This window comes from Sinohyriopsis cumingii, unplaced genomic scaffold (genome assembly GCF_028554795.1).
Source record: "Sinohyriopsis cumingii isolate HCF-2022 unplaced genomic scaffold, ASM2855479v2 utg000646l, whole genome shotgun sequence".
Taxonomy (NCBI): domain Eukaryota; kingdom Metazoa; phylum Mollusca; class Bivalvia; order Unionida; family Unionidae; genus Sinohyriopsis; species Sinohyriopsis cumingii.
This window is the reverse complement of record NW_028315921.1, coordinates 447543-466751: the sequence shown is the minus strand read 5'-3', so window position 1 is coordinate 466751 and position 19209 is coordinate 447543. Positions and strand designations below refer to the sequence as shown.

At 34.0% G+C, this 19209-nt stretch overlaps 1 protein-coding gene and 1 non-coding gene across 2 annotated transcripts; one reads left to right on the top strand and one right to left on the bottom strand.

The window, feature by feature from the left end:
* Window positions 1-299: 299 nt before the first annotated feature.
* On the top strand, window positions 300-381 carry Trnas-gcu (transfer RNA serine (anticodon GCU)). The gene has a single exon. It is a non-coding gene; the product is annotated as a tRNA-Ser (tRNA).
* Window positions 382-10833: 10452 nt separating this feature from the next.
* Window positions 10834-16100, bottom strand: LOC149773369 (uncharacterized). Its single transcript, XM_089946402.1, has 3 exons — window positions 15994-16100; window positions 13383-13452; window positions 10834-11904 (listed from the first exon to the last, which is right to left on the bottom strand). Exons 1-3 carry the CDS (start codon window positions 16098-16100, stop codon window positions 10834-10836), a joined length of 1248 nt encoding a protein of 415 aa, XP_089802528.1.
* Between the last annotated feature and the right edge of the window lie 3109 nt (window positions 16101-19209).

Below are 19209 nucleotides of genomic sequence, written 5' to 3'. Positions count from 1 at the left end.
GACCATGTATTTGTTTCTGTTTATTGGGTGGGTAGGTGGGTAATGTTGAGTTTTCTCCCAGCCAGGAGAATTGTTTTAATTTACCTGAAGATATATATTTCTTCTTTTAAAGAATATCATGCACTAGGTTCTTTATGTGCACATCAGTTAGAGCTAGGATGGTTCGACGGTTAGAATTTTTTTCTGTCTGAAAAAGACATATATTGAATCGTGAATATCAGACAAAAGTTGTGTGTGGTTTAGGCCAGGTAGCTATAGATCACTCCCTACATAAATAGTGTACTCATCAAAATACACCGGACGAGGTGGCCGAGTGGTTAAGGCGATGGACTGCTAATCCATTGGGGTCTCCCCGCGTGGGTTCGAATCCCATCTTCGTCGATATACATTTTATCTGATGTGTAGAACTTTTAGTTATGACTACAAACCGTATTCATCAATATTGTAATGTGATATCGTCACGTCAGAAAGAAAACACGCCTAATGATGTCTCCATGATTTTTTTTGGTGGTTTGTGTCTTGAATGGACTGACGTTTTGTGCATGTTTGTGATAGGTTTGTGTATTGACCTGTTCCGGCTGCATATTTATAATCGAGTTGTACTTTTTGTGCGTGTGGAACATTTTATCTCCCACAGGAGAAAAAAAAAAAACACCAACATTTCTTGGCATTGAAATAAAGTCCCAGTAGTGCTAACATGCATGCGGGAAGTGTAGCCAAATATCAATGCCGCGAATCGGCCGATTAGCAGAAACATTTAGGGTTGCGAGCAAGGCAAAAGGGATCAAGTTAAGGTTTGGGAGGGTAAGGGTTGAGTTGTTTCCAAAATTCCAAAACGGCACCAAAGCACACGCGTATGTGTCTGTTTACTAGAAGTGTGTGTAACACCCATTAAAACGATGGTCAAATTTTAAGTAACAGGAGACTGTACGTTTGTATACTCGGATAGTCTTGGACAACAATCTACAATTGCGGTTAATGTTAAGAAGGTCAAAGAAACTGATGTTATCAGAAGTGTAGAAGAAATGACGGGGAAAATGTTCGTTTATGTAGCTGTCCTTTCACCTGTTCATACTTTAAGTACCTGTGTACCAAACTGATTAAAATCAGATCTCCGCTGTTACCAAATGAAGATCTGACAGCGATCGCTTAGAAGGCATATTCTGGTACCTATGCTATTACCATAATTGCTAATTTTATCAACCAGTCAGATGAGGTCTAATATCTTTGCGTTTTGAGAAAGAGCACCGTGGGTGAAAAGGATGAATGTGTATCGAACGATTTGATTCACTTTCAGATTTTTTGAAAGTTGCATTTCCATTGGAATACGAAATAAAACATGTAGTAACAAATAACAAATATTATTTTATAAAAAAAACAATCAAAATTAAATATATAAAACAAAAATCCCGTCTTTCACAAGATTTCTAGGGTAGTATCTATCCTGAATGGGAGATAGGAATTCCACTCCGTATTCTCTTTTCTTGATACCTATCTCTACGTCGGAAGCGTGTGCAGGTAGACGAGTCATTGACACAATAATAGTGTCAGAATATGAGGCAGTACAGTCATAGTTATCATAGTTTACCATAAATGAAACATTTCTCTGTAGTACATACGTAGGACATTGAATTCACAAATATTGATTTGTAGTTGTTTGTAATAATCATCATAGAGTTAAGCAGATCAAATTCACAGAATTTCTATTTTTTCCTTGTTCACCTTTGCACCAGATCCTTTGATTAATGGATTTTGTGTCCGCTAATTTCATGGTTGTATCATGTGCATGTTGAAAGACTTTACCTGTATAACTAGACAGTAGGAGTGGAATACCTTTGCTATAAGGATTTGCTTTCAAAGCAAGCCCTAAGGGTTTTGCTGCTTATACACATAACATTGCTGATATAGAACAACCTTGTCCGACTGAAGTTTTAATTCAAAAAGGCTTCGCTACATGCCCATCGTATTTAACACTGCCTTTAATTTTAATATAAAATATCTTTATCGACTGAATAAAAGTGTCACCAAATCCGAAATGTCGTAAAACAGAAATCAAATATGAGTGACTAACTCTGTCAAACGCCTTTTCTTGATCAATGTTTAAGATATATCCCACAAGATTGTCTCTCTCGACCATATCTATAATATCTCTTACAGTGACTAAAGTATCACCAATATCTCTCCCAACTATACAACATATCTGAGTTAGAGATATAGTTTTGGATAATACCAGTTTTAAACGTGTAGAAAAATTCCTTGCCAAAATTTTATAATCAACATTACGTAAACTTATAGGGCGCCAATTTTTAAGCATTCTATTATCTTCTTTGTTTTGATAAATACGCGATATAACACCAAATCTCAGTGACCTCCACATAAAATTGTCATTTTTAACACCGAAAAATATGCAACAGAATATGTAATCATACATTTTACAATACCACTCTACTGTTAGTCCGTCTTGACCGCGGCTTTTATTTTGAGCCATACCTTTAATAGTTGTATGTATTTCATCAACGGTTATTATGGCATCAGACATCTCTTTATCCTGATCAGGTACAGACCAATTTACGAAATTTAAAAGTGAATCTGTACAATTATCATCAATAGTTACCGAAGAATACAAATGACTATAAAACTGATATATTTCATCTAAGATTTCAGTTGCTTTGAAAAAATTACATCGTCATCGTTAATCAATTTATTGATTACATTTTTCACTAAAGGATGTATCTGCATAGTGAATATTTTGCACACTGGAATGCAATTTCCAGGAAATCAAAAAATAATCTATTCTACACTGTTTCATTTCGTCTAGTACAACTTGTTTTCCGGAGAAATCATGAGCACCAGGATTTTGTGATCTCCATAAATCGGGACATTTCCTATCATAAATAATGGTATAAAACTCACGAACAGCTACATCATCAATATATAGGGTTTGTAATGTCGATCAATTCCTGCTAAAGTTGTATTAAAATCACCAGCCAAGATAGTGCTCAAAGTAATATTGTTATAAATATATGTTTTTAGTTTCATGAAAACGTTAGACCTTTCCCTCACAACATTTGGAGGATAAATGTTGATTGAATGAATCACTCTATCATGAATAACTATTTTAAGGTGTAAAATTCTACTCTTTTCAACCATTTATTGTTTCACATGATTTTTCAATTCTCTCACTATTAAAACAGCAGCACCTGCCCTCTTATTGTCAGCATTACTATAAAATATGTAACCATTCCAAACCTCATTTTCTCTAATACTTTCAGCAAACTCATCATCCCAAAAGGTTTCTTGCAATAATAAAATATGGCCTCTTTTCTCTTTAAATATTTCTAAAATAGACTTTAGTTTATTCAAATAACGCAAACCATTTACATTTAGAGATAAAATATTTAAAGTCATCATAATGATGATTGTATTGAAATTATTAAATATTGTTGAATGTTTTATCATTTCTTAATAGGTGTTCATCGCATGCTGTTCATTTTCAGGTTAGGTACTGGATTAAACCTTCTCCCTCCTCCTTTGTATTACTTTAAAATTGTCTATATTAGTACCGTTTGCTTGACATATCCTTGATTCGTTTTATGTTTCAACATCGTCTTCAACTACCACCATGTCATCCCCTGAATCTGTCACCGATCCATCACTAATAGTATGATTGTTGTTTACTTCCTTCTCATATTCTATTTCTTAAATGGTCATATCAGCTCTGCTTCTTTCATTTTCTTCCCAACTTTATCCACTCTCATTATTTTGGTTTGCTTTCTGAGTTTTTTTTAAATGGTCTTCGTCACTCTGTAACTCCAAAAGTTCTCCCCTCGTAGCATCATCACCCTGCGAATGAAAGTCTGCAAAGTCTTCTCTGTAACACGTACTCGTTTTTGCCTGTTTGTGGCATTTGTAGCATATCCTACACGTACACATTGGAGGGAAACGTTCACAACTGTCACGTATTTGCCTTGTGCAATTCTTAGCTACATAGGCCTGCTCCCCACACTTGTAGCGTACAGAATCAAGGCAAACTTTCATAACATGGCCCGTATCTGGACATCTAGAATATGCCTTTACTTGGTTATCGTGTAATACTCTAAGGTACTGCTGACCACTGACTGTCTGAAATTCCAGACTGTAAGGCAAGGATTTTACTTTGCTGTGGAAATTTACATTTTACATAACGGTTCCTATCAGCCACACTAGTCCCAGGAGAATATCTGCGTTGAATGGGAGATAGGAGTTCTACTCCGTCTTCTCTTAGCTTCATACTTACCTCATCATCGGTGATGTATGCTGGTACAAGTAGTATAGACACAATACTAGTGTTTGAATATAAGAGTACGATCAAAGTACTCACTTCCAATATCAATTCCACACAAGATATTATATGCTTCTCCCTTGTTTGGTAGAGTGACCTCATACAAATTTGCGCCTTTGGGTACAACTGCAGACCGACATATCTCCGGTTAATTCTTCTACACTTCTAATAATATCACTTGCCTTCATCTTCTTCACATCTTTTACATCAATCACCACGGTACAATCTTTTCTAAAACTACAAGAGGCTCATGCCCTTCTATCTGTGTGACTCGACATGCTCTTCGTATTGTTAGCAAAATCAATGGTATCATTGGAATTTGAATCAGCTCCCAGTGCTGCACATGTAGCACGACCAGGCCCTGAATTCATTGTCACAAATAATTGTTTGTTTGTGTCGTGGATAAAGTCGTCCACAAACACATACACACACACAATATCTCTCACTTATATATAAATCCGATCACACGAATCTTATAAACGTACCTGTAATACATTAAAACAGAAAAACAGTCTATTAAAGAAATAAAACATGAAAGTTCACGGAGCGATCATCGAACCTATTTTCCTTCTGATTTCACAAATGGAAGTCTAACAAAATCAGCTAATAGTTTTTGAACTACATTCTGAGCATTGCTCAATTGTATATTTACAAAAAAAAGAAATAGTAAGTCGTTATTAAGGAAAAAATAGACATCAAAACATTGTTTAAATATTTGACTAGAAAATGCATATTATATGCGTATCAACATTAGAGAGAAATCAGATGTCAATTACAAAATATTTTGTACAAGATAATCCGTTAATGAGAATACAAGAGGAGAAATTTTTTATCACATTGTAGAATTATTGTTTTGTAATATAGCATTACAAAATACGATGTACATACTACTAGTATACTTTTAACCTACATATTGTATAAAACGTTTATTTAAATAAAGAAACAAAATACGATGGGCTGCTAATTCATTGTGGTTTCCGCACTTGGGTTCGTGTCCCACCCTCGTTGATAATATTTTATATATAATCCATTTGTTTCGTCATATTGATAAACAGAACACCCGACAGGTAACTCATCTGCAAAACATAATTTCTTTTCAGTATCCATCCTTAGATTTTGAGATATTTTAAAGCAAAACATGTAATCCAGTCAGCTTGAACATTTCTTGAGATCGGAAAGAAAAAAGATAATGTTTATGCCTTGATTATATCAGAGCCATATCTAACGTGAACACCTTTCGGCACCCTTTAATAGGGTCGTTACTGAGGCTGCAAATCTTCACGTCGAGGTTATCGAGGCAGGCAATGAATCTGGGCAATATAAAAATTGCCATTGTTCCATAGATCCTAATGCAAGCTAGCTTCTGCATCTGAAACCTTTTCAGATCATATTTAGTCATTGAACGGAAGAAAACTTTGAAACGCATTAGTTATTCTGTCGCTGATATCGTTGTGGCTTGGAAAGGGTATGGGTATGGTGTTGGGAACATTAGGATCTGCTTTCTGGATATCATACCTTCCAAGGTTCACTTCAAAGTTAGTATTTACAACATTGCCTTCGAAGAGTGTGAAGGAACAATGACCTGCTTTTAACACAATATTATATATGTAATGATAATTTGTTTTATTCACATTGTGCCTAAATATTGGATATAACTTAATTGTACATGGATTTGATATTGTTGTGTATGATGATATATAGTAACTTAACGTAATGATTTCATAAATTTTAATAAACAAATGAACTAGGAGATGGTGGTTTCTATCGACGGATCTCTGGGTTATGGGCACAGATCGCTTTCACTGCCCACCCTGATGCTGTGAAGCACCATTTGTTTTAACTTATCGTAATATAGGAACTAATATTAACCCATGTGGGGCAATATGTACTCTGAATTAAAACTGCTTCTCCCGCATAAGATTGGAGACGAATACATGTATGGGTCCGTCACTATTTTTTGTCTTTTGTATTCCGCGTACATGTGGCAAGCTTGTTTTGGTGGTGGAGGAGAGGTGGGTAGAGATCCTTGGATTTATTATAAGTTTTTTTTTCTTTTACCACAAGGTCATTGTTTCAAATCATATGATGGTTGCATTAGATTGCTATTTCTATATAATTCATAGCAAAACTATTGTTTTCAACTATCATCTGTTCCATTTGTGTCTCCCCGCATCATTTCGAATCCGAACTTAGTTGAGTGAATTGGTATATGGTATTCATTGAGGATATTTTGCCCGTATGGATAAGAAAAGAACAACCGCAATGTCAAACATCTGCAAACATAGACCGTTTCCGTTTCCATCCTTAATGTTTCAGATATTTGAATTTGAAACATTACTCCATGGATCTACAATAGGTGCTGAGATCACAAACAAAACAAAATAGAGTTTCTTCATTTAGTATAGCAGAGTCATGTCTAATACTTTGCAAATGAAGGATTTACATTGTTCCGTACAGCCTAATGGAAGGTTTCTTTTGCTTCTTAAGTCTTTCCAGATTTCATTTTTAATCATGAACTATAGAAGCATTGATACGCATCAATATGTTCTGCCGCTCGTTTATTTTCAAAGCACGTGATCCTTGCTGTAGATTCTTATTTTTGTATCTATCATACCGAATATATTGTTTGTAAGCTGTCCGAAAGCCAGGATTTACTGCCAGACATATTAAATCTTTAATGACAAAAATAATACGTGTGGTGTACAGCCTTGTTTTCACTCTCCAAGGTATTAATGAGAGAAAGTAATATGCGTTTCTTCAAGGTGATTAAGAAAATATCACTGTGTACATAAATAGTATATACCACAACAAGTCCAAGTGGCTTAGACCGAGTGGTTAGACCGATGAACTGCTAATCCAGATGAGTCTTCCCGTGTGGGTTCGAATTCCATCGTCCTCCATTAAACGTTTGTATAGTAATCACTGCGACACGTATTCATCAACCATGTTGTTGGATATTTTGTCGATATGTGTAAAAGAACACCTGAAAGGTTCACAATCTGCAAACATAGGGTCTGTTCAAGTATCCATCCTTAATGTTTGAGATATCTAAATTTAAAACATGTACTCGATGCATCTACAGTATTTCACGCGATCGGAAAAAATAATGTTTCTGTGTTTGATATAGCAAACCATATTTATCGTCAAAACCTTTCAACACTATTGGATTGGGTGGGATCTTAAATGTTTCCAGATCACACTTTTATTCCTCAAAAAACAGAAAACTTTGAAACGTGTCAGTGTTTATAGTGAGTGTTTACCACTCATTTCTTTGATGATCCGGGCGAAGGAAGGTTTGCATCGCGGTTGTGGTTTGCATTAAGGCCTTGTTCCCCGGATTGCATTCATTCAAAGGGTACACTGTGATGTCATTGCAATACACACTGTGTCAGGGTTCTATCTTTGCTTGCATCATCTCCTTCTTGACAAATGTTGTACTTTTGCCTTTCAATTTCTCTGATTACTAGCTACAGTGAGCTTGATTTCGTACTTCCATCTAACACTCAGCTGGATCCATGTGTCAAGTTCCATATTAACTCACTTATTTCTACTGTAAGAACAAACTTAGAGACCTAATAATTTTTCCTATCTGAAATATTCTCAGCATGTTTTTTATTTTTTAATGTTTTTCTAATTTCATGTTGTTTGTTTTTGTAATAATATTATTATTTTTCTTATCTTATAGGTGTTGTCTAATGTTGCAAAGCGCTTAGAGCTTCTAAAGATTAGGCGCTATACAAAGTCCTCATTATTATTATTATTATTATTATTATTATATATAATGTGCACACAAAATGCATTTTTTTTTTTGGGGGGGGTAATTGAAGGTTACTTTGATCTTTAATGACAATAGGTAAGGAAAAGTATAACGTATGCTTTGCGCCAGGAAACAAAATATCAATTGTTATATACAAAGTGTATACCACAACAAAAAAACCGGACGAGGTGGCCGATAATTAATAGTTATGCTCCAAATCTTGTCCGTGAAAGTATATATTTGGCATGGGATTAAATACATACGTACATAATAATACGAGTGATCGCATTGTCTTGGCAGGTGATTTCAATACAACATTAGCTGGGGTTGATCGGCATAACACCATCATACATGCTGATGATATAGCTGTTAGAGAGCTTTATACAATTATAAATTAAAAAGCGACATGAGGCAGGATATATTATGTTTTATTTTCTCCAAATTACTTTCATTTGTGTAAAGTATTTACTATACAAATACATCATTTAGTGATCTTTCTTTCGGGGTTCATTTATTTAAATATTAACAAAGTAGAAATGGGGCCTGGATTATGTATATTAAAAAAATATGTTCTTTATGACTACAAATATATGCCGAGTGTGAAATCTATTATTACTTACGGAACGGCTGAAGAAATGTTTTCAAAGAACCACTCATTTGATGGAAAAATGTAACATACCAAACTAAAATGTTCATGCCGGTATACGGTAGAATAACAAATTAAGACAGATTACAAGAAGTTTATAGATTGAAATATAAAACGAAATTGTTTTCCTAAAAATTGCCAATAAAGAATCATATCACATTAAAAAATACGAAGAGTACCGAATTAGTTCAATGTGCTATATTTTGATCTGAAGTAAAATGGGTGATATAAATGTTACGTACATTCTTGGTATTGACAATTATCGACAAAATAAAAATAAGAGTTATGAATTGATTGATGATAATGGTGTAAACTATAGTACAAATCAAATATGAGATGAAATATATCATCTGCGGAGGAAATTTTATTCTACCGTCACTGTTGATGAAAATTGCTAAGAACCATTTTTCAATTTCTTGAATTCGTCAGTACCTTGCGAGAATAAAGATATGTGAGATGCAATAATAACTGTTGATGAAATATATGGGTTGTCTACAAATGAAAAGGATTGACACTAGTGTAGTAGTGTGTCTTGATTGTATATATGGTATTCTGTAACACATTTTGCAGAGCATTAAGGATGAAGAAATATTTCGAGTTCAACGTGATTTGGTGCAATATGAAGTATTTATGAAAACCAAGGCCGTAAATGAAGCTTAGGGATTTGGTTTCCTATAAACTTACTTAATGTAGATTATACAATTTCGGCAAGGAATTTATATATATGGCAAACAATACATAATACACCAGCCGATCAGGTTTATGTTGTTTGTTCTCCCGATTACTCCCATCATGCTGCATAGAACCGTATATACCGTCTCATAATGGAAAGGCAAATCTGGGGTCTCTGCACTTGGCAGTTGGATACAACTTCCAACCAGTTATATACAGACCTGTTTCACTCTACTGCAACATTAAAGTTCTAAGGACGTATCTCATGTTCATTACTTTGTATATAATCAACATTTTCTTTTGTTTATAGGGAGAGTTGTCATGAGCTGTTTTATCTGGAAGTATTGCATATTCTTCTCTTTCGAACTATATGATACTTCGCAGATTTATATATTGTGTGTCCAATGCAAGCTTTTATAGTCTACATATGAAAACAGCTATGGTTAGCTGATCAGTTTATCATATTAATGCAGCATCTTTAGCAAATAAATTATGTCTCTCATTAGTTTGTGTGTGAATGTACTTTAGTACTATCAAGTGTTAGATATACGCACAATAAATGCTTAAGGACATGACTAGTGTTTGTTTTCTTGATGACCATTTACACGTGCACAAATAATACACTGAATTAATATTTGTAACATTACAAGGATATGACCACATTGTATATAATAGCCGTAAAAATATTTTGCACTAAACGAACACGTATTTCTAAGAACCACGTAAACAAACTATATATATATATATATATATATATATATATATATATATATATATATATATATATATATATATATATATATATATATATATATATATATATATTCAAGAATCCAATTAAAATGGACAATCATAATTACAGATTGGTAAATCATGTGGCATTTATGTGAAAAAGAAAAATATCTCTGCATGACAAAATAGAAACTAAAAGTGCTTAATAGTCATACTGATCTGCAAAGAAACAAATAAAGCACATCTTCCCTATAAGGCGACTAATTATAACACAGATCCTGTTTTATGACAGGTATGGTCATGGATTCCATTTCCCCATGTGCCAGTAGAGTTATATGTATTAGATGGTACACTCTGCAGCTCCTATAGACAGTGTTATATGTATTACGTGGTACACTCAGTAGCTCCAATGAACAGTGTTTTAATGAATCATATTCACAGTACATACATTCTTTTACTAAAGGGATCATCATTATAACACAGTTCCCATTTATTTTGGCAGGTACGGTCATGGAGCCTTTTAATTGCCTATTTTATTCTGATGTTCTCCTTTCAATTGAATATGTTGTGTTAAATTTATCCTTTCAGGATCTAGAGGACTGATCTCCAAATACTCTGAAAGATCCACATGATCATCTGAACTAGTATTTTGTTTATACTTCACGGACTTCAAATGATCATTTAAACTAGTAGCTTCGTTGGATGTTATAGGCCCATATAATTATCTAATCTAGTATTTTTGTTGGACACTATAGGTTCCATATACTCATCTGAACGAATATTTTGATTGGACCTGTTGGACTTGATAGGCTGTATATAATTATCTGAATTAGCATTTTGGTTGGACGTGACCGGCTCCACATAATCATCTGAACTAGTAGTTTGGTTGGACTTGACCGGCTCCATATAATCATCTGAGCGATTATTTTGTTTGGACTTGATCAGCTCCATATAATCATCTGAACGAATATTTTGTTTGGACTTGACCGGCTCCACATAATCATCTGAACTAGTAGTTTGGTTGGACTTGACCGGCTCCATATAATCATCTGAGTGATTATTTTCATTGGCCTTGATCAGCTCCATATAATCATCTGAACGAATATTTTGTTTGGACTTGACCGGCTCCACATAATCATCTGAACTAGTAGTTTGGTTGGACTTGACCGGCTCCATATAATCATCTGAGCGATTATTTTCATTGGCCTTGATCAGCTCCATATAATCATCAGAACGAATATTTTGTTTGGACTTGACCGGCTCCACATAATCATCTGTACGAGTATTTTGAGTGGATCTGTTGAACTTTCCTGGCTCCATATAATCATCTGAGCTACTATGTTTCTTCGCTGCATCAACATTAGAATAAATATGATCAATATCATATCCAACATTTGAACTATCTTCTGCAGAAGTAATTTCTTTGGATGCCTGATCATTATAGTTATTTGTGGAACTATTTCTAGACTCAACACATATATGATTTGTCATATCGTTCGTTTGATGAAGTCCATTGCGCGTCTTGTCAATAGGAGAAGATGATGGCGCAAATGAATATTCTCTCCGTTTTCCTTTGCGATCAACATTCGGAAAATCAGCAACTGAAGGCGATGGTGGGACCTGCACAGAGTCAGGTTGTTTGCTGAAGGAAACGAATCCATTGGTAGCAGAACATCTGGAATCCATGCCACACAAGAGACCACCTGACCACCACGGCTCTGTAATTGGTAGTAGAACTGCTCCAGAGCTTGTGCCAGGACTTTCTATATCATTTGTCTGAAAACATAAACAGTGAAATATTAACATCTGTTAGATTATATTCGTTACATGCTAAGCATACAGTTAAACATATATTTGTAAGCAACTGATAATTTGCTATTCCAGCAGAGATTTATATTGTAAAGCAAACTAGCTGATCAGCTGTCAGAAGTAACATGAATGTTATATAATTGCATTTGAGTAGAGTAATCTTGTAAAACCTACCAAAATCATAATAAGATATGAATATTTTATTACAATACCAAAATAACAATGAACAGTCAAACATTCTAAAAAATATTAAAGGATATTAAAATTCCCTGACCATCTTCACTCAATGGGACATTCAAAAATTCTAACCCTCTTCACTGAAAAGGATATTTATACACTATGACCTTCTTCACTGAAACAAAACAAGAAACAACTATTTATCAAATATAGACTTTTTGTACAATAAAGAATCACTTTAACAATACTGCAGAGAACTGAAATCAAATATGTTTTAATAATCTCTCAAAGTTCATTATATTAAAGATTCCTAAAACAATGTAATAATTTGGGCAAACATCCAATTTACTTACCACTTCTAAGAGATATTAATTCCTAAAAAGTGTCAAATTCTTTTTCCTATGCATAAATATTGTGCATTAATAACAGTATTTGTAAGTTATAATTAAACATTAAATTTACTGAAGACAAAAACATGTAATCCTCTTTCAAAATTTCTTTATTCATTTTCACTATGTTAAAAATGACAAATCCTTACAGATGTCTGAAATTACTGATGTGAATATGCATAAAAAATATTAGTTATGTATAACGTAAAACAGTTTTTACATTATAACTATAGTATGACACGAGGAAACATTGCAGGTATACGATAAATTCATTGCAATAATGCAACCAACAGGTCCGTAGATTGAAGATCAAAATAGTCAGCATTTAATTAGGTTCTCATGGAAACTGTGGTTGTTGTTTGACATTTTCATATTTGATTACAATAATTCAATATCACAGTTTTGATGCCCTTTCTGCAAACAAATGACAAGATAGAACTGAAACCCAATTTTACTTGACAAGACTTATTTCATTGGTATTAATTTCCTAAGGTATTTACAAACAATAGGCATCACTAACATTTTCATTTATCAATATTTTGCTTTATATTGGTATTTACAGTGTACCAAAATTGCTTTTTAAAGAAAATATAACTTAAATATGTGACTTCTTATTAAAACGTGCTAATATGATGACGCCAATTCAAACATCTGGTGACTAATATATCCTTTCAACATTACAAAATTTAACTTGAATATTTGACTTCTTATCAAAAGCTACAAATATCATGACGCTAGGTCAACGTTCTGGCCACTAAACTCTGTTTTTAACAGTACAAAGAACGATATATCAAGGTTTCTTTTTCTATCGACACTTTTATCATATTCGACAAGTAGGACACATTTTAGAGGTATTTTGTATGGCATTTGTATACCTACCCTCAGGGGATCAATTTCTGTACAGGTTTGATGTGAGGTCTCACACTGAAGGGGACGTCGTAGAAACCTTCTAAAAGGAAACAAATTTAAAATAATACTTTGCCTCTGTTTTTATTTGAACCAAAATATTCTACTATTACAAGGACAAGCCCATCGTTTAGGTCTGAACTCCATCTTTTAGATGTATAGAAGAAAACAGAAAAAATTATCAATAAAAAGTGGTCTTAATCATACCTAATTGCAGGCCTTTTCTGTTCTACATCTGCTTTGCTTAGAATATACATGTATTCATTCTCTCTTCTCTACAGAGACAATTGAACCACATTGTCCCATGAGTGTGAGACTTCATATGAAAATGGGGAAAAGAGATAAATGACATATTGAAGCTAACAGGAGTACTGCGAACGTCACATTATAGATGTACACCATGTTTAACAGTCCTCCATGTAGACACTATAGCAGGACATGGTTGAACATGCAGGGTATCAACCCGTGTGAAATAATATGTTTCTCAGAGTTAACGCCAAATTATATGACCTCTGTTTATGTACAACACAACTATTTTACAAGCTTCTATGTACTTTGATTTTTCAAGAACAAGCTTCTGTTTCCTTTTAGAGTAAGATATTTAGTTTGGAAACGCATAAATACTGGAAATATATACACTTGCCTTTCAAGACCCCAGATTGCGTAGATTTGGATTACAGAATAATGCACAATCGAATATTTACAAAAAAGAGACTGAAATGCTATGGCAAAATTGATAATGACTTATGTCCAGTGTGCCAGTTGGAAACAGAGGATTTATTTCACATGTTCTTGAAATGTCCTGAATTAAGCTCTTTTAAGAATTATATTGTATATATATAGTTGAGATTATTTTTAAAAATTGTAGAGTTGGTGTTCTAAATAGCACTTCCTTTGAACAAATGCTCATGATAGGATATAACAAAGAAACAAAATCAGTCAATAGTTATTTTTTGAACTACATTCTGAGCATTGCTCGATTGTGTATTTACAAAAGAAGAAACAGTATGTCGTTATTAGGGAAACAAATAGACATCGAAAGATTGTTCCAATATTTGACTAGAAAATATATATCATATGCATATCAACATTACAAAGACAAAAATCAGACTTTGATTACAAAGTATTTTGTAAAAGATAATCCGTTAATGAGAATAGAAGAGGAGAAATTGTTTATTACATTGTAGAATCATTGTTTTGTAATATAGCATTACAAAATATTATTTTAGAATCATTGCTCTGTAATATAGCATTACAAAATACTATTGTAGAATCATTGTTTTGTAATATAGCATTACAAAATACTATTGTATAATCATTTTGTAATATAGCATACAAACTACTATGTACATACTGACTGTATACTTTTAACTTATATACTGTACAAAACGTATTTTTAAATAAAGAAAGAAAGAAAAAAAGAAGATGGACTGCTAATCCCTTTTGGTCTCCCCGCGTGGGTTCGAATCCCATCTTCGTCGATATACTTTTTATCTTATGTGTAGAACTTTAGTTGTGACTACAAACCGTATTCATCAATATTGTAATGTGATATCGTCACGTCAGAAAGAAAACACGCCTAATGATATCTCATGATTTTTTTTTTGTGGTTTGTGTCTTGAATGGACTGACGTTTTGTGCATGTTTGTGACAGGTTTGTGTATTGACCTGTTCTGGCTGCATATCGATAATCGTGTTGTACTTTTTGTGCGTGTGGAACATTTTATCTACCACAGGAGAAAGAAAAAAAACAACATTTCTTGGCATTGAAATAAAGTCCCAGTAGTGCTAACATGCATGCGGGAAGTGTAGCCAAATATCAATGCCGCGAATCGGCAGATTAGCAGAAACATTTAGGGTGGCGAGGAAGGCCGGATGAGGTCAAGGTTTGGGAGGGTAAGGGTGAGGTGTTTCCAAAATTCCAAAACGGCACCAAAGAACACGCGTATGTGTCTGTTTACTAGAAGTGTTGCTAATACCCATTAAAACGATGGTCAAATTTAATGTAAGGGAGGCTGTACGTCTTTATGCTCGGATAGTAATGCCTGAGCCCTAGTAGTCTTGGACAAGAATCTACAGTTGCGGTTATATTATATGCGTATCAACATTACAGAGAAAATCAGATGTCAATTACAAAATATTTAGTACAAGATAATCCATTAATGAGAATACAAGAGGAGAAATTTTTTATCACATTGTAGAATTATTGTTTTGTAATATAGCATTACAAAATACGATGTACATACTGCTAGTATACTTTTAACCTACATATTGTATAAAACATTTATTTAAATAAAGAAACAAAATACGATGGGCTGCTAATTCATTGTGGTTTCCGCACTTGGGTTCGTGTCCCACCCTCGTTGATAATATTTTATATAAAATCCATTTGTTTTGTCCATATTGATGAACAGAATACCCGAAAGGTAACTCATCTGCAAAACATAATCTCTTTTCAGTATCCATCCTTAGATTTTGAGATGTTTAAATGCAAAACATGTAATCCATGCAACTTGAACATTTCTTGAGATCGGAAAGAAAAAGATGATGTTTATGCCTTGATTATATCAGAGACATATCTAACGTGAACACCTTTCGGCACCCTTTAATAGGGTCGTTACTGAGGCTGCAAATCTTCACGTCGAGGTTATCGAGGCAGGCAATGGATCTGGGCAATATAAGGATTGCCATTGTTCCATAGATCCTAATGCAAGCTAGCTTCTGCATCTGAAACCTTTTCAGATCATATTTAGTCACTGAACGGAAGAAAACTTTGAAACGCATTAGTTATTATGTTGCTGATATCGTTGTGGCTTGGAAAGGGTATGCGTATGGTGTTGGGAACATTAGGATCTGCTTCCTGGATATCATACCTTCCAGGGTTCACTTCAAAGTTAGTATTTACAATATTGCCTTCGAAGAGTGTGAAGGAACAATGACCTGCTTTTAACACAATATTATATATGTAATGATAATTTGTTTTATTCACATTGTGGCTAAATATTGCATATAACTTAATTGTACATGGATTTGATATTGCTGTGTATGATAATATATAGTAACTTAACGTAATGATTTCATAAATTTTAATAAACAAATGAACTAGGAGATGGTGGTTTCTATCGACGGATCTCTGGGTTATAGGCACAGACCGCTTTCACTGCCCACCCTGATGATGTGAAGCACCTTTTGTTTTAACTTATAGTAATATAGGAACTAATATTAACCCATGTGGGGCAATATGTACTCTGAATTAGAACTGCTTCTCCCGCATAAGATTGGAGACGAATACACCTTAGAGTGTATGGGTCCGTCACTATTTTTTGTCTGTTTGTATTGCGCGTACATGTGGCAAGTTTGTTTTGGTGGTGGAGGAGAGGTAGGTAGAGATCCTTGGATTTATTATAAGTTTTGTTTCTTTTATCACAGGGTCATTGTTTCAAATCATATGATGGTTGCATTAGATTGCTATTTCTGTATAATTCATAGCAAAACTATTGTTTTCAACTATCATCTGTTCCATTTGTGTCTCCCCGCATAATTTCGAATCAGAACTTAGTTGATTGAATTGGTATATGGTATTCACTGAGGATATTTTGCACACAATGTCAAACATCTGCAACCGTTTCCATCCTTAATGTTTCAGATATTTGAATTTGAAACATTACTCCATGGATCTACAATAGGTGCTGAGATCACAAACAAAACAAAATAGAGTTTCTTCATTTAGTATAGCAGAGTCATGTCTAATACTTTGCAAATGAAGGATTTACATTGTTCCGTACAGCCTAATGGAAGGTTTCTTTTGCTTCTTAAGTCTTTCCAGATTTCATTTTTAATCATCGAACTATAGAAACATTGATACGCATCAATATGTTCTGCCGCTCATTTATTTTCAAAGCACGTGATCCTTGCTGTAGATTCTTTTTTATATCTATCAGACCGAATATATTGTTTGTAAGCTGTCCGAAAGCCAGGATTTACTGCCAGACATATTAAATCTTTAATGACAAAAATAATACGTGTGGTTTACGGCCTTGTTTTCACTCTCCAAGGTATTAATGAGAGAAAGTAATATGCGTTTCTTCAAGGTGATTAAGAAAATATCACTGTGTACATAAATAGTATATACCACAACAAGTCCAAGTGGCTTAGACCGAGTGGTTAGACCGATGAACTGCTAATACAGATGAGTCTTCCCATGTGGGTTCGAATTCCATCGTCCTCCATTAAACGTTTGTATGGTAATCACTGCGACACGTATTCATCAACCATGTTGTTGGATATTTTGTCGATATGTGTAAAAGAACACCTGAAAGGTTCACAATCTGCAAACATAGGGTCTGTTCAAGTATCCATCCTTAATGTTTGAGATATCTAAAGTTAAAACATGTACTCGATGCATCTACAATATTTCACGCGATCGGAAAAAATAATGTTTCTGTGTTTGATATAGCAAACCATATTTATCGTCAAAACCTTTCAACTCTATTGGATTGGGTGGGATCTTAAATGTTTCCAGATCACACTTTTATTCCTCAAACAACAGAAAACTTTGAAACGTGTCAGTGTTTATAGTGAATGTTTACCACTCATTTCTTTGATAATCTGGGCGAAGGAAGGTTTGCATCGCGGTTGTGGTTTGCATTAAGGCCTTTTTCCCAGGACTGCATTCATTCAAAGGGTACACTGTGATGTCATTGCAATACACACTGTGTCAGGGTTCTATCTTTGCTTGCATCATCTCCTTCTTGACAAATGTTGTACTTTTGCCTTTCAATTTCTCTGATTACTAGCTACAGTGAGCTTGATTGCGTACTTCCATCTAACACTCAGCTGGATCCATCTGTCAAATTCCATATTAACTCACTTATTTCGACTGCAAGAACAAACTTAGAGACCTAATAATTTGTCCTATCTGAAATATTCTCAGCATGTTTTTTATTTTTTAATGTTTTTCTAATTTCAGGTTGTTTGTTTTTGTAATAATATTATTATTTTTCTTATCTTATAGGTGTTGTCTAATGTTGCAAAGATCTTAGAGCTTCTAAAGATTAGGCGTTATACAAAGTCCTCATTATTATTATTATTATTATTTTTATTATATATAACGTGCACAAAAAATGCATTTTTTTGCGGGGGGGGGAGTAATTGAAGGTTACTTTGATCTTTAATGACAATAGGTAAGGAAAAGTATAACGTATGCTTTGCGCCAGGAAACAAAATATCAATTGTTATATACAAAGTGTATACCACAACAAAAAAACCGGACGAGGTGGCCGATAATTAATAGTTATGCTCCAAATCTTGTCCGTGAAAGTATATATTTGGCATGGGATTAAATACATACGTACATAATAATACGAGTGATCGCATTGTCTTGGCAGGTGATTTCAATACATTAGCTGGGGTTGATCGGCATAACACCATCATACATTCCGATGATATAGCTGTTAGAGAGCTTCATACAATTATAAATTAAAAAGCGACATGAGGCAGGATATATTATGTTTTATTTTCTCCAAATTACTTTCATTTGTGTAAAGTATTTACTATACAAATACATCATTTAGTGATCTTTCTTTCGGGGTTGATTTATTTAAATATTAACAAAGTAGAAATGGGGCCTGGATTATGTATATTAGAAAAATATGTTCTTTATGACTACAAATATATGCTGAGTGTGAAATCTATTATTGCTTACGGAACGGCTGAAGAAATGTTTTCAAAGAACCACTCATTTGATGGAAAAATGTAACATACCAAACTAAAATGTTCATGCCGGTATACGGTAGAATAA